The sequence below is a fragment of the Camelus dromedarius genome, chromosome 17 (assembly GCF_036321535.1).
Source record: "Camelus dromedarius isolate mCamDro1 chromosome 17, mCamDro1.pat, whole genome shotgun sequence".
Classification (NCBI taxonomy): Eukaryota; Metazoa; Chordata; class Mammalia; order Artiodactyla; family Camelidae; genus Camelus; species Camelus dromedarius.
The window spans coordinates 26,034,292-26,058,189 of NC_087452.1; the positions used below are offsets into that span (position 1 = coordinate 26,034,292).

General features: G+C 45.0%; 1 protein-coding gene and 1 long non-coding RNA gene across 14 annotated transcripts in view; one reads left to right on the forward strand and one right to left on the reverse strand.

Moving 5' to 3' along the window:
- FHIT (fragile histidine triad diadenosine triphosphatase) overlaps window positions 1–23,898 on the forward strand; it is a 1,253,474-nt gene that overhangs the window by 1,222,654 nt on the left and 6,922 nt on the right. For all 8 annotated transcript variants that reach the window (XM_031470657.2, XM_064496362.1, XM_010980945.3 and 5 more), the window contains one exon: window positions 8,402–8,508. In XM_031470657.2, coding sequence (XP_031326517.1) covers window positions 8,402–8,503 — 102 coding nt within the window. In that variant the 3' untranslated portion in view covers window positions 8,504–8,508. The remainder of the gene's footprint in view (window positions 1–8,401; window positions 8,509–23,898) is intronic.
- Window positions 1–23,898, reverse strand: part of LOC105089813 (uncharacterized) — a 288,482-nt gene that overhangs the window by 34,026 nt on the left and 230,558 nt on the right. For all 6 annotated transcript variants that reach the window (XR_010384830.1, XR_010384828.1, XR_010384829.1 and 3 more), the window contains 2 exons: window positions 10,045–10,197; window positions 6,956–7,095 (listed from right to left, as the gene is read on the reverse strand). This is a non-coding gene — a long non-coding RNA (uncharacterized LOC105089813). The remainder of the gene's footprint in view (window positions 1–6,955; window positions 7,096–10,044; window positions 10,198–23,898) is intronic.

Genomic DNA, 23,898 nt, shown 5'->3' on the forward strand with positions numbered 1-23,898 from the left:
CATCAACACTCTATACTCCTTGAAAGTAGGATGCCATTAATTAATATAAAAGCTGATTTCAGCATTTTGGCCCCACTGACAGCGTTAAAAAAAAAAAAAAAAACTTCCGCTTTTACTCAAGCAAGTTAAGCTCAAGTCAAAGCTTTGGCAAGTAACCAAATGATGGCATGCCCTTTTACTGGAATTTCTCTCCATAAGGAGCGAAGAACCACACTTCAGAAACTTGACAGTGAACAGAGGGAACCAGAGGGCACCTGGTCGCAGTAATCTGGTGGTTAGTCCAGAGTTCCAGCTCACATAACTCAGGGTCTTCCCCATCGAGAGAAAAAAGGGAGGAAATTATGTTGCACAAAGAAATATTTGAAGAATCTCAGGGTTCTAAGGAAGCAGAAGTGGCAGCAAGAGGTGGATGACACAGGACTTTTTTATGTGTGTGTCATGTGAAAGCAAGAGGTAATTCACTAGGACACCAACAAGAGCCCAAAGTGGATGACACTTAAGAGAGAGGCCATTTGGTGTTTGGGGACAAAATGCGTGCTCCAAGGATGCTGGCTGTAGCGTGTGTGAGAGACGGAGGGAGTGAGACAGCATGCGCGTCATGCAGTAGAACTCGGTGCCCGTATAAACGGTCCAGGAAGGGGACTTTGGGGAGCGTATGACCGAAGAGAGAGGCGTGTGTCGGGCAGAGACAGAGTGGTTTTCACACTGGTTCAGAGCAGCCTTGGGCCAGGGAGCCAGGATCAGTGTGTGCTTTATACAGCACCTGGAAGGAAGCATCAGAGGCCAGGGTCCGTCTACAGGGACACACACGCGGCGCCACCTGCCCGCCACACTGACTTTGGCACCTGGGCCCCCCTCCCCACTTCCCGGTCCGAGGCACCCCAGTTCCACCGTTTCTTCTCTGACTACTGCGCCAGCTCGTCTCCCTGTAACTCATTCTCCAGCCAGGCTACTCGTCATGAAAAGTCATTTTCGCCCTCTTACTTCCCTGCTTTTCACCCTTGCATCTCTTCTCATGGCATCAAAAAGAAAATCGTAACCTCTTAGCCATCCCCACTGGCTGCAGATGCCCTGCTCTCTCCCGCACTCCTTGGGCCACTTAGTCACATGCCCAGCTGTCTTCTTCCTCAAGGCTCTGCCCTTGCCCTTGTCCTAGCTCTTCACTTGATGGACGGCTAATCATTGTCCACGTCTCAGCCGAAATGTCACCTCTCCAATGAGGCCTTCCTCCACATCCCTTCCCAGAGTTCAGCCACCATCCCTGCAAGTCACAGCTCTGATTTTCTTCAGAGCTCTTCTAATATGAAATCATTCTGGTTTCTAAGCATCTGTCATAAAAAAAAAAAATTCTGCAGCTGTCTGTGTTCAGCTCAGTAGAAGCAACCCACACCCGTCTGTCTGGGCCACGTGGCAGTGTCACGCTGGCAGTCACTGCCCACCTCTGGACCATCTCCCAAGGTGAATGCCATGTTTAACGCCATTTTCCCCACATTTTTACTTAATATGTTTTCTAAACTGACTCTTCTTTTTAACTTAAACTTACTTACTTTTGAAAGGCAACCTGAGATATCGTAAATGGGAGATGAGCCCCCGATACATGTGATCTATACAAAACAATCTTACATTTCAGCTGGAGTCTGGATGGCACCTCTGGTTCTGTCAGAGGACACGCTGGTACCGTGTTAAGGATAAGCTAGTACTGACGGGGACTTTCTTCTTGACTCATCGGAGGACTGAGAGATGACTGTGAAGGCAGTCTCTTTCTTGGTAGGATTCAGAACTATTTGCAGCTTTGAATTGTACAACTGGAGGCCATCTTTTGGGCTATTGGGGTGTGTCTCCCATCTTTAAACCACAGAATGTCAAGGCTTCTTAAAAGGGCAACTAAACTGCAGCTCTCCTGACAACTGTGACAAATGGGCAGTGTGGTCCGAACGCCAGGGCAGGAGTCGTCAGGAAAGAGTGGTCCAAGCAGTGGGTGGAGCTGGCGCCCACTTTGCCTGTTTGCCGAGGCTCTTCCCACGGCCCAGAACAGCCCTGTCCTTCATATCCCATCACCGTCTTTGAAGCCAGTGCGCATCCAGGGTTTTATAAAGTCAACCCCGGACCCTACCCCATAAGAGGTACTCTCGCCCGCAGTTATCCTGCAAGTGCTATGATAGAAATTCCAGTCTAGTACTTATCTCAGCCTGACTTAGACTAAGTGATGTTTGCATGAATTTCTCCATGCTGTGGGGTGGTGAGACCCCACAAGGCAAAGGTTTTTGTCTTACTCTGTTCTAACAGTGCCTGGAATGTGTCATGTGCTCAACAGATACTTCTTGGCTAAACTGAAAGCAGTAACAGAGGACCAGATTTAAAACAAAACTTAAGGATTTACTTCCCAATTCATTGCAATTATTTACCTTGCAATACTTTGTATAAATACCTGTCAGAACAGAACCATCAACCCATAATGGTTTCTTTAAGCTCTCTGCTCTTCACGTTGTTTAACAAAACGAATAATGAAATATACGGGTGAATTTTAGAACAACACCCAAGTTTATATTCAACCACTTGCTTCTTTAAGAAGCGGCTTTCACCCGTTTTTCTGCTCTTGGAAAACAATGTGGCATTTTACTCCAGGTTATTTCTGGTTCTGAAAAAACATTTAAATTACTGTCAATCGTTCCTCCTCCTGTACTGCATCACAGAGCTATAAAAAGTGCCAATAGCCAAGGCAGGTTGAGTGTTACATCAGGGAAGGCGTCACCACCCCACATGCCTCGTGAGAACACACTCAGGGCCCAGAAGGGGCACGATGTTAATATCGACACGTCTCAGTTCTTCGCTCAGAAATCCTGGTACCACTACCTTCCCCCCAAATCATTTCAGGCAGATAAAGCAAGATGACTAGAGATATTTTTTATATATATATATATATGTCTATATATTTTAATCTCTTCTCTAAGCCGTATAGAAATAGAATTCACTTTGACACTGTTTATTGTGGGGACTGTCCTTTCCCCATTTTGTGTCGCTGGCCCCTTCGTCATGAATTAACTGAAAGCATACACGTTGGTTTCCTCCTGGGCTCCCTATTCTGTTCCTCTGGTCTGCGCGCCTGTTTTTTGTGCCAGAAGCTCAGTGTTTTGGTTACCGTAGCTTTCTGACGTAGTTTGAAGTCAGGGAGCGAGATGCCTCAACTGTGTTCTCCTTTCTCAAGATCATTCAGGCTACTCTGGGTTCTTCCCTGGTCCGTAGGAATGGTAGGATCGTTTGCCTTTTGTTTCTGTGAAAAATGCCATTTGAATTTGGTAGAGATTGCAATTAACGTGTACACTGCTTTGGCTGGAAAATGTTGTTTTAATAATATTCTTCCAATGCATGAGCACGGAATATTTTTTTCTATTTATCTGTGTCTTCAATTTCTTTATCAGTGTTCTGCCGTTTTCCACATGCAGGCCTTTCATGTCCTTGGTTAAGGTTATTCCTAGGTACTGTGTTCTTTTTGTGTGTGTGTGTGTGTGTGTGTGTGTGCAATTGTTAAATGAGATTGATTTCTTAATTTTTCTTAGACTTCTTTATTAGTGTATGGAAAGTCAACTGATGTTTGTGTATTACTAAATTCATTGATTAGTTTTACCAGGTTTTTGGTGGTTTGATGTGGAAAACTGGAATTCAAAAATGCTGATGTTCCTATCACATCCAGATCATTCACAACACCCAAGACATAGTGAGTTATAATACTATCTTCTCATAGTGCCTCTTAGCAGTATATAGATTCCTACAAGGGCGCTTAGCTTAACCATTTTGGATGAACTGGATCTGGGGGGGAGCTGTTTTTCTATAGTGAAGTTTGATGTGTTCTCTGCTTTTCTGTCATGGTTTTGACATGGTTGATTTAAAAATATATATGTGTGTATGTGTGTGTGTGTGTGTGTGTATTTAATTTCCAGTAGTTTTACACACACAGAAAGTATGCAGTAGCAGTGAAGTCTACTCTTTCTCTGCAAGCTGAGCTTTTGCAGTCATTGTTGACGTAGCACATGCACCACTTAAGATGAAAATCTCTGGTGGGCTTTTCCCTCAAATTTTGACACTCTACCACCACATGATCCCCAGTGAGGAATTGTTCTGGTTTCTACTTCAGAATTCCATCCACAGACCCAGGGAAACTTTGACTACCTGCCCCCACTGTATGGCAATGTGTGTTTCTATTCTGACCCAGTTTTCCTTTCCTGGAACTGTTTTTGTTTTTGTTTGTTTGTTTTTTCCTCTCCTTATTTTCACAACCTGGACCGATTTTAAGTGCACAAGATGGGTATGACGTGGGTGGCCTTTTCTGCATGACTTCTTTCTCTCAGGATGTTTTCAGTGTTCATCCGCGTTGTGACAAGTGTCAGCACTTCATTCATGGGTTTCATTGTGATTAAATCTACACAGCATGACTTTTACCTTTTATACCACTTTAAGCACATAGCTCTACAACATGAAGTAGATTTACATTGTTGTAGAAATACCCTCAGCATTCATCCCTGGCACTCGTTCTATTTCTCCAAGTGAAGCTGCATCCATTAAACAGTAGCTCTCCTCAACCCCTGGCACGTACATCCTACTTTGTACTGTTGACTTTGACTTGTCTGGACACCTCGTACTAGTAGGATCATAGACTGTTTGTCCTTTTCCGGTCTGGTTCGTCTCACTGGGCATAGTGACTTTATGGGTCATCCACACTGACGTTAGTTTTGAAGGCTGAATCCTTTTGTATTGTGTATTTACCGCATTTTGTTTATGGAATCATCCATCCATGGACACTTGGGTTGCTTACTGTGAATAACACTGGTATGAATATGGGTGCAGATGTGTGTGTTTCAGTCCCTGCTTTCAAACCGCCTTGATTACTATAGTTTTATAATACAGTTTGAAACCAGGAAGGATGATGCCTCCAGCCTTGTTGTTCCTTCTCAATGTTGCTTCGGCTTTCTGGAGTCTTTTGCAGTTACATAAAAATTTTAGGATTCATCTATTTCTGTGAAAAATACCACTGACATTTTGATAGGGATTGCACTGAATCTTTGGGTAGTATGGACATTGTAAGAATATTAATTCTTCCCATTCATGTGCACAGAATATCTCCATTTTTTTGTGTGTTTTCTTCAGTCTCGTTCATCACTGTCTTGCAGTTTTCAGTGTACAGGTCTAGCACCTCCTTGGTTAAACTCATTCCTAGGTATCTTTTTCTTTTTGATGAAATTGTAAATGGGACTGTTTTCCATATTTCTCTTTCTGATATTTTGTTACTAGTGCACAGAAACACAACTGACTTTTGTATATTGATTTTTGTATCCTGGAACTTAACTGATTTTTTTTTACTGGTTCTAACAGTTTTCAGGTAGACATCAGTATTCATGTAGATTTGCTTACCTACAAGTCAGCATTTAAAAACAGTCACCTTTTTGCATCAGACTCTCTCTCATATCCTTTTCCTTCTGACTAAAGTACATCCTTCAATCAGTCTACAGGCGGCAAACTCTGTGTGTTCATTTGAAACTGTCTCTATTTTGCCTTCATTCTAAAAGTGTTTTTTCTCATTAGCGCCCAATCCAGAAGTGGGCAGGAGGCCTAAACAAGCAGTTCTCCAATGAAGACACAGAAATGGCCAGTAGGCACGTGAAAAACACTCAATATCACTAATTATCAAAGAAATGCAAATCAAAACCACAATGAGGTATCACCTCACACCAGTCAGAACGGCCATCATTCTAAAGTCCACAAATGATAAATGCTGGAGAGGCTGTGGAGAAAGGGGAACCCTCCTACACTGCTGGTGGGAATGCAGTTTGGTGCAGCCATTATGGAAAACAGTATGGAGATCCTAAATGTTGTATTTTTGGCAAATGTAAAGACAAAATCTTAAAAGCCATTGGGGAGCCTTTAAATGTAGAAGGAAGCGTACAGGGCGTGTCTGCAAGGGAGACTGGTTTTGGTGGAGCGGAGTGTTCGCGGACAGGTGCAGTGGGAAAGGTGTGCTGGGACCAGTCTGGAGCGTTTTTGAAAAGCAGGTAATGCGTTAACACGTAAACAGTTTCTTTTCTCATGGATGTATGATTATATGCCCAATTTAAGTAGGAGCAGATTTCTACCAGAGTAGTAAATATATAACCAAAAAGCATGATTTGAGTTTAGAAGAATGACTAGCGTCTGCTGGGTCTGATTTTTATCATTCCTCTACGTTACTCAGTGCAAGGAATTTGTCTCAGAGTGAGCGCCACAATTCCAAATTCATGGATTCCCCTGAGCCACATCTTACTTACACTAAAAAGTGATCTGTGTGAAGGACATCATTGAAATGAAGTGTTTTTTTTTAAAAACTTGAATTAACTTTATGAATAGTGATAAGGCTTATAGCCAAGGGGGAAGAGGTAACACAGTGCTTTATGGTCAGTCATTCATCTGCGTTCATGCGCTGACTTACAACCTCACAGCCTCACAAGTGGTGGTTCCAAGCTACGTGGCGTTATGGCAAGGCCAGAAGTGGCCAGAATTATGCACTCCCCAAAGTTTCTCCACCTCTGATCATAGTGGCCAAGTGAAAGGAGGAATGAGTTGCAACCCCTGATCTTAAGATTGAACCAGTGTCTACAGAGTCCAGAAAAGTCTGGTGGGGAAATCAGACTGCTAAGTGAATTCAGACTATTTGGGAAGTTTCGTAAGCGTAGGTAGTAACTTAAAAAGGTATGCAGGACTCTGCATTCATCTAAAAATGAAATTTGATTTTTTCTGAAGACCCGGGAGCCCTGAGTTGGGGGAATAAAGGTGAGTCTGGGGAAAGTAAGGTAGCTAGAGAGAGGCTATAGGTCAGGGGTAGAATGCAGGGCTAGCATGCAGGAGGGTGTAGGCTCGATGGAGGAGAGGAGGAGAGGACTCATGGCCCGGATGTGTGCTTATGGACCTCACTGAGGCTCGTACTCACCCCGAGGAGCAGCAGTGCTCAGCTAGGAGGTCCTGACTCTCCCGCCGTCTGTATCACATTGGGCTCTGAAATCGTGCGGACATTTCTCCATCTGCTGCAAGCTGCCAGGGTGCGGGTTTCTCAGTGAGAGTGATTTAGACCTGAAACAGCAAACGCCACTGTTTTAGTTCAGAGATTTTTTTCCTGAGTCGACCAGATTGCTGGTCAAAATCCGACTTTTGGGTGAAGGCACGGGGTGGGGTGGAACAGGATCTGTGGAACTATTCACTCGCTGGCTTCCTCCAGGGTAGACTAAAGGGCAAAACCTGTTGAGAACACCCCTCACTATTGCTTCCTTACTGGGTGGTCTCTGACAGGTGAATAATTTGCCTGTAACCTCCATTTCTCCCTGGTAAGATGGTGCAGAGTAGCACCTGCCTTGTGGATGGGCTATTGTGAGGATCCAGTGAAATGATGCAGGAAGGAATGGTGATACACAAAGAGGAAACTGCCCTTTGCATCACAAATACTGGCTCTCATTGGTGCTAGTAAATAGTTTGCCTTAAAACACGAAATACTTACATTGCGCCTCCTGTAAAGAATTTATACCTTTAGCATTTTACAGCGTCTAGAGCCACACACAGCAGTAACAAATTTAGTTACTAAGACTGAATTGCTGCAGGAGACTGGAGGGGGGAGAAAATTGAGCTCTTCTAATGAGGGGAGTTCTGAGAACATCCTATCCTCTCTCTGATATGAGTGAAATTTTATTCACTCTATATGTAAATCTGAGACATATACACATTGTTTTACATAAATATGGGTATCTGAAGAGGATTCTAAAGTGGGCCAATTGACTAAGACCCATCGTTAATTTTTTTTTTTTTTTTTTTTTTTTTACTGGTTGCCTGCTTGGAGCTTCTTTTAAAGCATATACTCTTATTTATTACTTGGTACTCAACAGCCCTTGTATTATTATCATAAATGACCTTGGGCTCACTGAGGAAAGGTGCTCAGAGCTCCTTTGAGAGAGGCTATGCCGCAGAGCGGAGCAGGTGAAGCTCAGGCAGCTTGGGGACTGACGGGTAGGTCAGCAGCGAACTCTGCCTTCAGGGTCTAGGAAGTGAAATGAATGGATGACATGGGCCAAGCCTAACAGTAGAGGGTGGCGGGGAGGCCCTGCAGTCTGTGAGCCCCAACCCCACCTTCAACAGGCACTTACGGGGGTGGGGGGCGGTGAACGGACCGCAGTGTAGCCTACAATCTGGTTATTGTATTACAAAAGCTGAAAATGTCGATTTTTACCCCAAACCTTCCCATTTTCAAATTTTAACAATGAATACAATGAACAGACACGTGTCCCCTGGCCTCTGATTTTCGAATTCTGTTCAGCTACCCCCACAACACTTGTGCCAGGAGAGCCCAAGGACCCTGTAATGAGCCTTTTTGGTTTTTTTTCCTCCAAAGCTCCAGAAACATGACAAAGAGGAGGAGGACTCCCCCACCTTGTGGAGATCGGAGGAGGAGATGGCCGCAGAAGCTGCAGCGCTGCGGGCCTACTTCCAGTGATGCAGGTAAGGATGTGTACTTCCTGCGGCATTGCTCAGAGCCTCCCAGGGCCTCACACAGGAAGGGTGCTCCCTGCCCAGCATGGGACACAGCAACGCAGCTGCACTCAGGAAGAAGACGTGGAAGCCAGAGGGGAGAGGACCTCGACCTTCGAGGCACTCACTGCACCCTCCGGGGCTCTTCTTCCCATCTGCATGCCCCCTACTCTCCTGTCTGCTGCCTTCCTTCCAGCCCACCCCAGGCCCCCTTCCCCTCGGTCCCTGCCCTCTACAGTCCAGTCTCCACCCAGCAGCTGGAGACAGTTAATAACAAAAACCTGATCAATTAAAAAATTAAAGCCCGTTGAGGGAGTCACGCTGCCCTTGGGCTCAAGTCTCGGATCCCTCTGTTGGGGGCAAGGCTCTGCGAACCAGCATGACCCCACAGGCAGACCCTGCTGCGCCTTGGGCGTCCTCTCCCTGCTGCTGTCTGGTACGCTGCCTCTGTGTTTCCCTTTCCCTTTGGCTGTGAGGAAGCCCAGGCCGCAGGGAAAGGTCAGACAGGAGAGAATTATCTCTTTGCATTAATGATGTTTAACTGTTGGGAGAGCACAGCTTTAAGACTCTGGTGGAAAGCTATAGCCAATCTCCGTTCCAAATTCTTACACAATGTCAAGGGGTACATCCATCTCCTGAAATTTACTAATAGGGTTTCCATGAAACATTGGGGCATATCTTGACTAGAATCCGTTGTTTATCTGAAATTCAAATGTCACTGGTGTCCTGTAGTTCATCGGGCAACCCTATTAATAAACCTCCTTCGGGATGATGGACCCCAGATAAAGAGCCTCTTCCTTAAATCATTTCTTTTGTCTGCTTCATTGGGCCTGTGTAAATGTGTTTATACTATAAGCAACCAAAGTAGATCATATGCAAATTAAAAAGGCAGTTAGTGAACAAATACTGCTAACAACTGAATTATATAAAATTATATCCACGACTTAGAGATCATGATATTTAGCTAGAAAACACATTCGTTGTCCTGTTCCGTTTTCAACTTTGGAATGTAAGTCTGTTTTGGTTAGTTTAACATAATTGTGCATTTCTTTCCCCATCCTCCTCCTCCAAGCATTCTAGTTACTTAAAGACCCAGTATCTGTCAGCTATGCTGTTGTGCTCAGGCCCTTGCTTCTGGAAAGCTGTTTCTTTTCCCTGTGATTGGGTTGTCAGCTCTGCACTCAGACGCCTAGAGGGACGTGGTAGCCTGGTGGTAGCTGTCTTTGATATTTTATTTTTAACCTTTTTCACTGCTGTCCTCCTCCTTCCCTTCCCCTCTTCCCAAAGGCAGCCTGTTCAAATGGGGTCACCATTCTTCAGACTCATAAGCTGAATTCAGACTCAGCTTCACAGACTGAATTTCTCCCTTTCTTTGGCTTTTTATGTGATGGGTACTTTCAGGGAGAGGCGAGGAAGCTCTAGGCTTCTCCCTGGGGCTTGCTGAATGGTAGGATTCTGTCTTACAGTGTGCTCTCAAGACAGTTTAAGAGAATTGGAACTTCTTACCCGAGTGTCCTGCAGGGTTTGCTTTGTCAGCTTTTGCTTCTCTCTTGCCTTGAGGCTGAACGTCTCCTGTCTTCCAGGTAAATGAACTTGCCTTCTCAGTCTTCCCAGAAAGACATCCACCTCATCTTGTTCTACAGACCATTGTCAGGGCGCCTGTGGGTTTTTAATGAACTAACATTAGAGTCCTTCTTTAAGGGTCTTTGGCTACAGACAGAACAAATCACCTACGGTTTTCCCAGCAGTCAGACGTGGGACGTGAGAACAGGAGGGAGAGAGCAGGAGGCCTAAGAGTTCACAGCTCGCAACCTGGAAGTGAGGGACCTAAACGCAGGGGAGGGTCCTAGGGCTGGCCTGGAGCACCCCCACCCCCTCGTAGTGTGAGGGAACTATTTACGGCTCTCCTTGGAGACAAACGGAAAGGGAAATGTTCCTTTTGGGAAACCTGGTCATTGGGTTGGTCCACCTGGTTCTTTGATACCCACTCTCCTCCCTCTTCAAAATGCATCTATGCCCCAAATGTTTCCACAGTGTCGACGGGTTCATGGAATTTTCTGAAATGTGTTAATAAATAGGGCTGTCATGCAAGCTAGGCACATACCTAGACTTAAAATATTATTCAGATGAACTTGGCCTCTCCATGCTTTCCTGACTACCCCTCAGCAGCAAGGCAGTCTTTTCGGACCCTGGTATTTCTCATTCTCCAGGACTGCACACAGGCGGATACCGTGGGGCTCAGCCCCGGAATTGCTAACTCTTGCCAACATTGCTGAGAATTTTTACAAGATGTAGGTTCTGTTATTGCCCCATGTTGCAGGTGATGAAAAAACGGAGACTCAGTGATATAAAGTGGTATTCCAAGATAAATAGTACGTGATGGAGTGCAGACTGGAACCTAGACAGCCCCCCGCCACCAAGCTCCATTCTCTTTCTCTCACCACCCACCTTGCTGCCAAGAGCTCCCGTCCCCAGCCGACACCCCTGCACTATCCCAGCTCCCCTTGCATCTTCTGAACGGTCTCTTTAGCCTCTTCCCCTGGTCTGCTGGCCTCCCCAGTTCCACTGTGAGGCCTTCTGTGCCCTGCAAGACTTCCATGCCAGCCCCGTCAGGGCCACCCCGTCCAGCACCTGCCTGCCTCCCTCGCCAGCCACATTGCAGCCAGGCCGCAGGAACCCAGATGGACTGAATCTTCACCACCTGATTGGTTCTGCCTGGGCTGCCTGCCTGCTTTTCTCCACTTGACCATCGGCCTAAGTCACATGACCCGGGGCAGGCGCAGTGTTTCCCAAGCATCATTTATTCCCATTTCATCCTGATTTTTCCCATCTTTGTGCACCACTTCTTACTTATCCAGTTCACTCTTACAACTTCAGTTCATCAGGCTTAAACTTTGTATCTTAGCCTCAATGACAAATTAAGCATAAAAAGAAGTAGAAACACAGTGCTGATCACTTCCAGCTCTGCATTGCTGCTTGGCCGTAGCCGTCAGGACTGAGGTTCATGCTCTTCTTTGTTAAAGAGAGAGGCTGCTCGTCTCTAGAGAGGTGTCTTACTCTGGCACCAAACCAAGACTCTCCATTTCCCTATTGAAAAGGATTAAAAGAGAACTACCTACAGAGGGAGTCCATGCAGATCAGCTAAAATGATCTTAAACAGGCCAGTGATGCCCGTCTCTGGAAAACAGCAGTGGAAGTCAGAATTCAAACCCTGACCAAGCAAACTCCAGACCTGCCCCAACCCTTACCCCAGGGCTCTCACCTGGCCCGTGGAGAACATAAGTCCATGGGGGAGCCCGGAGTAAGCTCCCCTGGGAGTGAGAGGCTGCTCTCTGGTGGATGGAGGGCTACAGGCGCGACACCACACTGCCTCCCATAGGCACGCTCAGTCTCCGGGCCGATCTCATCTGTTTGTTTGCCATTCATCCACCTGAAGTGCACAGCAGAAAGGGCAGCCTGCTGCCCAGAGCTGCCCTATCCAGGAAAAGGAACTGAAGTAGGCCGAGAGCTGCTCTCTGCTGCATGGTCTGTGTGCAGAGACCTAGCCGCCCCTCGGTAGGTAGTGAGGCCTGTTCTACAGCTTCCTTACGTATAAACCCAGTTAAATCCTCAGCACGGCAAGACTGCCATGGGGCCACAGAGATGCACGTTCCCAAACTGGACAGTGTTTCCTCCACCTTTTGAAGCCACCACGCACCAATATTTCACTTAGCTGTATAGAAGGATTCGCCTGATCTTTCCACATAACTCTGTTGGGTATTTTGGCCTCTCTCTGTATCTTTAGCTGAGCAGAAAATGACTCTGAATTGCGGTTGCTCCAACAACCGTAAAACTCAGACGACGCCTTCACCACGCACAGGAAACGGCACCAGCCCAAAGGCTGCTGAATGAAGCTGAGGCTCACTCTCAACATGAAAGGACCCTGAGGAGGTCAGCGATCCTTCGGTTCCAGGAATTCACCATCTGCCTTCCGTGGCTCTTTTAGTCTCTGTTCTAAACCACCTTAGACGACAGAGGAGCTGCATTTCTTATCTCACCTTGCACCCTTCTTGGAACCTAGTGGTCTTTAGATGTTTAACACTTGGGTATGTAGAGGCGGCCAACCCAAGTTCATCATCACCTCCCACTCCCACCCCACCCCATGTTTGTGTTGTTCACAAACTGGGCAAGCATCGCCCCTAACTTGGAGAGAAAGCCAGAGCGGAGCAGGTCTCCACGCCCTGCTGTGTCAGCAGGTCTGTCTGTAATTCATCACACGCTCCTCCATGCCTGCCATTATCTTCTAGATAACTGGTTGCCTCTCATTTACCCATAACAGAGCCGTGCAATTTGAAAGCCACTGAGTCAGCCCAAAACAGCATTATTAGTAGTTCCAGATATACTCTCAAGGCAAAATTTTGACACTGGCATTTTTGAAAAATCACCATAATTTCAGCCACTGGACCACACCTACCACTGTCACGGGTAGTCAAGGTGGACGAGAAAGGACGGGTTTACTTACTGAGCGCACATTTGGGGCACAGAATTGTACCTTTTGAAATCTGCCCCACCAGCCTGGAAAAAGCTCACCCTTCTCAGAGAAGGTCTACTCTCAGCACAGCAGCCTCTGCTGAGAAAGGCCCAAGTTGCAGATCGTAGGGCTCATGTTTTCTTGGGGGAGACAAGGGTTACCTTCAGCTCCTTGGCCAGCTCAGTCCTAAACCCACCAGGTCATCCCCATGTGAGGGTGTCATCCACACCGCTGAAAGGGTTTGCCAGCGCTCCCGCAACCCACCCCCACTCTGACACAATAAAAGGTTGTCTTCAGCACAGGAGGGGCCCCGCCCTTGTTTACGGCTAGAGATACTTCAGTATGTTCCAGAGCTCTTTGCCACATGAAGGGCCCATCATCTTAAAGCAAGAAAAGATATTTTAGTTTGCTTTTCCTTCCTCTCCAGTCCATGTTCCTACCGGATTATGCTGCGTCTCCCCTCATTCTGTGCAGACTATGTTTCTAGAACCATATTTCAGTAGGAAGGAATTAAAAGCTCAATGAGTGGCATTAGAGAAATATAAATCAGGTCCCCAGGGCCTACAGTGGGGACAGAGAACCACACACTCAAAGAGACTTTAGAAGTAATCAAATCTAGTGTCCCGTTAAATCATTCATCATAACCCCAAGATTAACCATTTAGCTAGGCTTTGAAAACCTCCCTTTATAAACATTGAGTAAGTCCACCCCATGACTCCAAATCCAAAGTGCCTTTTTCTTTTAGTGTCTTTCTTTTCTAAATGTTTCACCAAGGTCCAGCTTTCTCTCACATGCACCCAGTAGTTCAGGCAAAAGAGTCCACAGGCTGCTCGTGGCCAAACAAGCTCCGGGGCTGCTCCGCTGAGGTGTGGCTCACCTCAGAGGTCGCAGACGTGACCGGTGTCCCGGAGGTAACTTTAACCCTCCTGAACCTCAGGAATCTGTAACCTGTCAGCACAGAGTCTTTTGCAGAAGAGTGTAGTCCAAATGCCAGGAGTAGCTTTTTAAAGTTTTCAATTTTACCTGCATCCTGCAAAATCATGACGCCTAGCACGACCATCATCTTCATCCTCACCTCCACCCTTCTGTGGCAAAAACCTAGACATTTCTACCCACTCCGAAGACTCTTCCTCTTTCCCTCCTTGCTCCTCTCCACCCTGTGTGGTCCTTTTCTACTTTTCTCATTCTGTCTTTGTCTCTGCCAGAAAAGAAGGCGGGGAATAGTCTCCTAGAGGTCATGGGAGGTGAAGATGAAGAAGGGCTGTGAAAATTCACATTAACAATCTTTGACTCATCACTTAATAATAGCTAATATTTATGCAGTTCACTCCATCCTATGCCTAAAATGTCCCTCAGCCATGTCCTACATAGTAAGTACTCCATTATTTTGAGACTCCAGGGACATCCGTCATGGTGGGCACTCAACCAATCAATCCAGGCTACGCTAGCGACGGCAGCTCTCAGTTGTGCTCCTTCTGGTTCTGATGATCCAAAAGACACTGCAGGGTGTTCTACAGCCTCTAACTGGTGATGAATGGTGAGCAGTGGGGTCTGTGTCTTTTTAATTAAAGTCAAGTCCAGAAAAATGGAGGGACGAGAGGGTAGTGGGAGAGGACATTTAGACAATTACAATGTCCCACAGGGACTGCTTGTCTCAGGGGTGTTGGCAAAATGAGAGCCCAGCCCAGTTTGATGCCATGTGCCCTCTCTTCTTCCTCTTTTCCCCTCCTGTCTCCTCTCTTCTTCCTCTTTTCCCCTCCTGTCTCCTTCAAGTAATGCCGCACGTGTCCTCGGGTGAGGGCAGCAGCCGTACAAAGACAGGCACGGAGAGTGCTGGGGAAGCCCTCCTGGGGCCCTGCCTTTACCCCCCTGTACCTGCCACTCCCTCCGTGTCCCCCAGACCCCAGCGCACGGAGCTATTTCAGTTCACTATGGCCACTTTGCAACCCTATCACAGGGCAAGCCTTGCGCCCCTACTGCAGCCCCACGTAAATGACCTGGAGTCAGGAGAAAAAAGTCAGACGGTGGGTAACACTTCCTCTAACGCAAATGCTTGTCTTGAGCTCTACACTGAACTTTCCAAAACGTGCTTTGAAAAGAAAGGGCCTGTAAGTTAAACATGATAGTTCTGCAAATACTATGTCCCAGCCCTCCAACCACCCCCCAGAAAAAGTGAAATCTATTTTTCAGTCACTTGTCCTAAAAACCAGGCATATCCACCACCACAGGAAGGTATGAAAAGACATTCTGCAGTCTCCTAAGAATGGTGTCTCTATCGTCTACCCATCTTGCTACCCATCTTTAAATAATTTTAGGTGACTCCCCATCCACAATGCCATTAAACTTACTCTCTGAACTTGGACACATCCATCACTCTTTTGTACCTCACTTTCCCTATCTCTGAATTACTATGATGGAAAGCGTTTTTATTCTATCCCAGAGTTATTATAAAGATGACAAAACAACAGGTAGAAAATACACTAGCAAAAGCAGCTCTAGGTTGTGCTCCTTCTGGATTCAGTACTTCTCTGACAATCCAAAAGACATCTCAGAATGCTCTGCTACCTGCAGTCTACACTGAATGGTGAGCCATGGGGACTGTGCGTCCATTAGCTATGCCAATGTGTAGATTCATTATTTGCCCTCTGACTTCTATTGTATTTTAAAGATAATAAATTACGGTGATGTTCAAGTTATGAGGAATTAGTTCAAACAGTAATTAAAGAGTGAAACCTGGAAGGCAGGATGTTTTCAGACTGTTTGAAAAGGAAGCATGCCTTCTGCTTCTATTACTAACAGAGCAGATAATTTGAATCAACCTCCCCACTGTGTTCAACTAGAAAAATTATACAGAATATAAGAAAACATCTGTTAAAGGTAACAAAGTAGCGAAAGATGACGGGGTCAAGATTCCAGCAAAGGACAGAAAGGCAGAGAGACGAGCCCGGCATGAAGGATTGGTCACCTTTCCCAGGAGGGCACCTGCGAGTCTCAGAGAGGAGATGCAGTGACAGCAGTCAGAGCGGGGTTGCCGATGGCACAGCCCTTTCTAAACCTCCCAGTCCTGTGTAGGACTGTGAAGGTCTGGGAAAGGGAGACCAGCCCTGGTCAACTGCAGCCCAATGTCAGATCATCTGGGCAGTTGAGAAAGTCTCAGTCCCAGAAACTGAATTAAGGTGATTGTAAATTGCTAGTCCCTTTGGGTTCCTGGAAGCAGCAAATTAAAAAATAACCTCTGGAAGAAAATAAGACCATCCAAGACCTTAATTTATTTCTACAAGTAATTTTTTTTCCTAATAGACATGAGTGTGCATACGTACACCCCCCCCATACAGCATATGAGGAGACGAGTCAATATAAATAAGGTAGAATCACCACACACAGCCATTAAAATAACTTAGGCTTACTTTGTTTCTGGATAGAAAAGACTAGATTTTTTTTTTAAATTCAGCAGAGAAATGGAATCTATTAAAAATACAGAGATGATACAAAAAAGAAACAAATAGAAATTCCAGACCTGAAAAATACAATAACCCAATGAATGGATGAATTTAGCAGCATGTTTCTTATAAGCAAAAAGAGAATTAGTGAACTTCAAGATGAACCATGTGAAAATACTCAGAATGACCTATGAAGGGAGAGGGGGAAGACATGAGAAGTCAGAAGACACAGAGTATAGCGAGAAAGGCTAATAGAGGATTATGCACACATCCAAAACGGAGTCCGAGTGAAAGATACACCAAAAAGGATAATCCAAAAATTCAAGAACATGCCAAAGCCAGGGTGGAGGGGTGCAGAATGCGCACTTACGTACGTCATGCTAAAACTACAGAAAATTGAATCCAAGGAGTAATTTGTCAGATTTGATAACGTGGAGGCAAAAAAAAATTAAAAAATAACTTACTTTTATAGGAGTAATAATTAGACCAAAGGCGGCAACAACAGAAAAATCAGAAGACCACAGAATGGCATCTCTAAGGAGCTGACGGAAAATAGCTTCCATACTCAGTCACACGTTCTTATAGAATGAAGGTCAAATAAACAGTTTCTGACAAACACTGAGAGAATTCATCACCAGCAGACTCATACACAAGGAATTCTAAAGAAGAAATCAAGTGGAAATTGGAAACAATTTTGAACTGAATGAAGACAACAAAAACTTGTGCCTGCAACTAAAGGTGTGTTTAGAGGGTAATTTACCTTTCATTATGACTCATATGCATTTACTGGAAGAAAATAAAAGCTAAAAGTTAATATGCTAAACATCTTTCTGGATATTGTAGTCATTAAAAAGGAGAAGAGCATATAATGAATAATTTTAGACCAATAAATTTGAAAATTGGTATTAAATTCATATGGCTAGAAAAAAAATGCAGTTTACCCAAACTGACATAAAGTGAAAAATAAAATATGAGTGATTTGATAACTATTAAAGAACGCCAACCTGAATTAAAACCCTTCTCACAAAGCAAAGGTCAGGCCCAGATAGCGTCACCGATGAATTCTACCACACAATAAAGAAGGCAACAAGAGTCTGAGTAAGATTCTTAGTAAGAATCTTATGACTAGTGGAACAAATTCGGCCAAAGGGGGGAAAAATAACCTCTCCCACTTCTCAGTTTGTTGTGTGAGTTGAGTTGCCTTACACGTGAACCTGACAAGAACATAAAGGAAATCTACATACGAACTGTACCTGAAAGCAGAGATGCCGAGGTCCTAAAAGATACCCGAGAGGTAGACAAACAGATTGTGCGTGTGTGTGCACGTGCACACGCACTGTCTATGAAAAGGGTAACACGTTATGACCAATGCAACATCAGTTTCACATCAGACTCATCTTAGGTCTGTCACCAGACTAATCAAGGCTAAATGATAGGGCCGTCCCAGTAGATGCCGAAGAAAATGCTGATCAAATTCAGCATCCAACTTAATAAATATAACAGTTCTAGAAAACCTTGAGCTAGGAAGGGATATAGCCTGAAGGGCGAAATGTTGAACGCTATGCGTCTGAGATTGCAGATGAGACAGGAATACTGACCATCAGCCCTGCTACTTCACACTCTACGCAAGGTCCCAGTGAACGCAGCGAGGCAAGAATAAGAAATAAGGAGGATTAGCAAGGAAGGAATGAAACTGTCATTATTTGCAGACAATATGATGCATGCAGAAAATTCAAAAGAATCTACTGAGAAACAATGAGAATTAGTCAGTAAGCTCAGCAAGGCCTCTGAATATAAGATCAACACGTGTAAGTTTTGAATTTCTCAGCCACTGTCTGAGCTCAGGCTGCCAGAATAAACCACCACAGACTGGGAAGCTTGAAAACAGAAATTTCTTTCTCACACTTCTGGAGGCTGGACGTTTAAGATAAGGGTACCAACATGGTTGCCCTCTGGCAAAAGCACTTTTCCTGGCTTGTCACCAGCCACCTTCTCACTATGTGCTCGTGTGGAGAAGAGAGAGTGAACTTTAATCTCATTCTTCTCATAAGGACACTAATCCCACAATGGGGCCTCTACCCTCATGACCTCATCTAAACCTGGTTACCTCCTGAAGGCCACACCTCCTATTACTATCACATTAGGAGTGAGGGCTGCAACATGTGAATGATGGGGGGAGCAAACAGTCCCTAATAGCCACACAGTTAGAATATGAAAAAATTAAAAGTTAGCTTATGTTAACATCAGAAATCAAATGCCAAGGAATAATTAAAGCTATGCAAGCTTCTAGATAGAACACTATAAAATGTTACTACGAGGCATTAAAAAGGAATTAAATAAACGGAGGGATGAGTGATTCAATTTTATAGACTCAGTTCTTTTCAGATTTACCTACAAATTCAATAATATATCAAAATTCCCATAGTTTTTGTTCTTGGTGGGTTTTGGGGGTTTTTTTGGTAAAAACTGAAAAATTGATTCTAAACTGCGTATCGAAATGTAGCCAGAGACTATTAAAAGAACAAGACAGAAGCACAGGAGGGCTTACCCTAAAGACACTGACTTATTACAAGGCTACAAAATTTAAGAGTATGGCATTGGTAAAAGGACAAATAGACTGATGGAACAAAATAGAGAGCCCACAAACAGACCCAAGCACATATGAACACTTGATTTATGATAAAAACGACATCACAGAACTATGCGGAGAGAAAAGTCTTTTCAGTAAAAGGTTCCAGAAAAATTGGATATCTGTGTAGAAAACTAATGCAACAACACCCTACCTCACACCATACGCAGAAGTCAGTTCCAGGTGGATTATAATTCAAGAGCTGAAGTATTTAGAAGGGACTATAGGAGAATATCGTCATGGTCTTGCCAGAGGGAAAGACTTAAAATAAAAAGACATGAAAGCATTATTATAAAAAACAATTGGTACATTGGACTACATTCAAATGAAGAAATTGTTTATCCAAAACGCCATTAAGAGAAAGGAAGAGAAAGACAAGACACTGAGAGAGAGAAGGTATTTGCCACATACATAACCAATGAAGCATCAGTATCCAGAAGATAATTTTTTTTAAGAAAAGAAAAAGAATAAAAATTATAAGCCAATAAGAAAAAGTCAACCGGCCAGTAGAAAATACAAAAGGCACTTCATAAAAAAAATAGTTCTCTAAATGGCCAACAATCTTTAGTCATCATTTAGTCAAACACAATGAAACACCACTATGTATACCCACCACCATAGTCAAAATTTCAAGAGACAGACAACATCAACTGTTTGCAAGAATGTGGAACAAAAGGAACGCAGAAGAATACACACTGTGTGACTGCATTCACAAAGTTCAAAAACGGGCAAAACTAAATTACGGCTTTAGAGATAGAGTCATTTAGAGGATGCAATTATAAAAGACAGCAAGGAGCATCACCGTGAAATCAGCCCCGTGGTCACCTTCGTGGGGGAGGCAGGAAGCAGCCTGCGACTGGGGAGGGGCATGTGGGCTGGGGGGGGCCTGGCCATGTTCTATTCCTCGTCACGGGCGGTGGGAAGATATGTGTTGGCTTTGCATTAATTCTGTGAGTCAACCATAGACGCACTTTTCTGTATGTGTTATATATACTTCACTGGAAAAAGGACTAAAAGTAAATCACAGAAATGAAAAATTTTACATTAAGGGCATAAGGAAAGGAAGAGACTGAATTTAATGCATGGTCTAAGTGCTAGCTGGATGTGCAATTGTTCCTCAATAGGTTTAAACAAAACAGGGTAATTGCTGCATATCATCTTCACACTGTGCGACTGCATCGGGAAGTCCGTTCTCCTCCATCCTCCCTGGCTTTAAGGGGCCACACTGGCCAACGAGACCACTATTTCAGCAACTGAGTGGTGGAGGCCATCGCAGAGGATGCTTCATTAATGACTCTTAATGACACCACTCATGGCGATCTCATTATGGGCAAGTTACACCAAGCACTTAACAGGCTTTACTTCAGTTAAACCCCACAACAACCCTCTAGAATTGTCCCAATTTTCAGATGTGGAAACAGGCTTAAGGTCACTATGGGCTTTCCCAAGGACTCTCAGGTTTTTCGTGGGGAGTCAGGGCAACCCAGGCAGCCTAACTCTGGAGCCCACACTTACGTTTACACTAAAATCAGTGGATCTCTGTATAGAAACGTCCTCTCTTGCTTAAACTCTAGCTAACTGAAGACAAGAGTTGTACAATGAAGCTGGGGTACAAGTTAGAGATGACTCTTGCTTTCTCAGTAACTTCAGGAAAAGCACCAGCATTCGGTGATTCTGTGCCAGGGGCTTTGCAACAGGTCACTTTACCCACTCATCACAACCACCCTGCCAAAGAGACAGGGCTGGTCCTCCGTCCCCGTGCAACACGTAATGGACTGAACATTTGCCTGAAAGCTAAAACTGCGTTTGGTGAACAGGAGTGAATCACGGCTCATCACCCTTGGACCATAATGCGTAAGATGTTGCATTCCTGGGATCAGTGAGGACTCCCGAGGCCTCCAGTCAGGACCCTTCAGTTAGGGTTTCCTGTAGAGATATGGAGTTTTCACCAAGAGTCTGTACTTAGCCCTGGGGTTTCAAAACATTTGGAAATCTGTTAAGAGACTCAAACAGAACATAGGACGGGTGTAGCAGACATGGGAATTTGGAACTGCCAGTCTCATCCAAAGACCACAGTGGTAGGCACGTGACTCCAGCTTGGCCAGTTGGAGTGCTTCTCTTGCATGTGGTGTGTGGACGTAGAGAGCAAAGCCTTGGAAGGGATGACAGAGACTTGAGGCTGCCGGCAGTCATCCTGCTCGTCATTTGGAAAAGTCTGATGCAGGAGAAGCCCCCAGAGTAAAGAGAGACAACAGGTAAAGACAGGCGATGGATTCATACCTTCACCCCTTCCTTCACAGGGACAAGGTCAGTAAGTCCCTTTTCTCCAGAGGCCCATTTGAAGTGGGGTTTCCTAACCTGCCGCCAGGAGTCCTGGCTACAACCTGGGCACAGATTGCTCGCCTCCCACAGGACCTCTGTAACCTTCAGGTTCTAAAATCAGTCACCAGCTATTTGTTGAGATCCCACTTTGAACCCAACGCTGCCTGAGACACAGTGGGTAAAGCACCTCCCTGCCCCAGAGATGCCGACCGTGCACCTGAAGCCAGACGGCGGACTCAAGAACAAGCATGTAACTGTGTTCCGTGCGAGGCAGCGGCAGAGTGTCGACCATCCCTCTGACCAGACTGATTTCTCTACCTTATCCCACCAGGAAGGAGTTGATGCTGTGTCAGCTGTGTCTAACCCCTCCATGCCCACACACAATTGCATGCCCTCCAAGAGCCACCCCCACGGTCTCGGATTAGCCAATCCATTTTGATGCGTATTTAAGAGATTTTTCAAAGTGTGCAAGTCAGTGCGTAAGATGATAGATCGCGTAATACTTAAAGCGTTAAAACAGCCCAATTGAGGATTCTCTTTCCGCCAGCAGATATCTCTAGGTCAAGAAGAGCTATAAAAACCAGCAGATCATTTCCATTCCTTTAAGACAGGCAAAAAAAAAAATGGCTTTGAATGTAATTAGATGGTCTTAGCCCTTTTCCTCTGCTAAAGCCCCATATCTTGTTCCAAAGAGGCTCCAGAAAAGTTTAGAACTGTGGGCACTCCGAGCTGCACACTGATGGGGGGTATTGTTTTGAAGAAGTGAAGGCCCCAGATACTGCATGACTCACTTTTTAATTAGAAATGATAAGCCTGAGTCATACACAGCAACCAGAAGGGAGGCTTTCTAACAGGCAGAAGGCCTGCCTCGGCCCCGCCGAGCTCCACGCTGCTCTTAGAACTCTGCCCCCTCTCTTATCCCATCTGTCTGGCGTCTCCTGCAGGTCCTGGAGTTATCTATTTGGAACCAGGAGTCTCCCCAACGCAGTAAATCAGCATTTATCTGTGATACCCCTATTGAGAGTTTGCTTTATTACTTTCCTTTCAAGGCTCTGTTATCTACCGGGGCAGTTTTTTTCTTTTAAATTGGAAGACCTTGTTTGTGGATACTTTTAATTTCGGGGCAGTTTTTTTCTTTTAAATTGGAAGACCTTGTTTGTGGATACTTTTAATTTCTTTAGTCCTTCAAAAGAATGAGGCTCAGTGGAAACAAAAAAGTTTTTAAGACAATTGTTTCCAGTAAAACCTAAGAACTCTCAGCTTTCGGGATACTGCAGTTAAAAATACAGCTTCTTGATATAGAATATCTTATGCCAGCTGTTGACTGTGACTCTTAAAATACCCATCAATACCCTCAAACTCACCCAAGGTCACACACAAGAATGAACACATGAGAACAGGAAATATATTAAGATCATGATCCTTTGAAATGGGAAGTGAGATAGCTTCCCGGGCCGTCCCCCCGGGCCCGATCACACAGGGCCTCGCAGGCCACAGCGGAGGACGGAGGATGAAATCCGGCCTCCTCTCCCCTGACCCTCCCCGACACTCACTCATCCAGCTTTCCAGATTTCTTGCTGTTATAAGATTGTATCCAATAAGCTCCCACCCTGGGGCCCTGGCACTTTTTGTGCCCCCCTCTGCCTGGAATTCTCTCCTTTCCTCCGTCCATTCAGTATTTGACTCAAGCATCACCGGCTCAGAAAGGCCTTCCCCACGTCCCAGGCTAAAGCAAAGCCCAATTTCCTCCTGCCCCTTAAACTTGCCTTTTTGTCTTCATTATCCTCACCATCATCTGTCATATTATAGACTCATTTGTTTGTCTATACCTTCCACTAACAAGTAAGCGTCTGAGTGTCATCATCTCTGGCACTTAGAACAGTTCCTGGCATCACATGGGTGCTCAAAAATGCCAAGCGCATGACTGGGTGACAATAATAGACATTTCTTTAGAGTCCAGACCTCCCTCTGGGCCACGTGCTTTACTTGTATCATCTTTAGCCTTCATAACAACTCTGTACATGGTGGAACTGAGGCGCAGACAGGCAAAGTACGTGATAAGGTTACACAGCAAAACAAGTCACTGGCCTCACTTGGACCCAGAGCCATGCTCTTAAATACTAAGTTAACTCTTTAGAGACTCCCAGAGCGCCCCGCCCCAGACCAGCTTCCCCGTGCTCTCCCCCGACCCCGGGCCCCAGGGTGTGCTGGCTCAGAGCAGCGCTGTCCAATAGGAGCAGAGTGTCAACTGCACATGTCCTTTCACATTTTCCCAGAAGCCACATTGAGAACAGGTTACATTAATGTTAATCATATCTTACATTTACCCTGTTAAATACTATTTCTGTATCTGTTTAATATTAAAATGTATAATATAAAAATGCTACATAAATATAAAAAATAATGTGATATTTTATATTCTTTGTTTAGAGTAAGTCTTTGAAACCAGGAGATGTTTT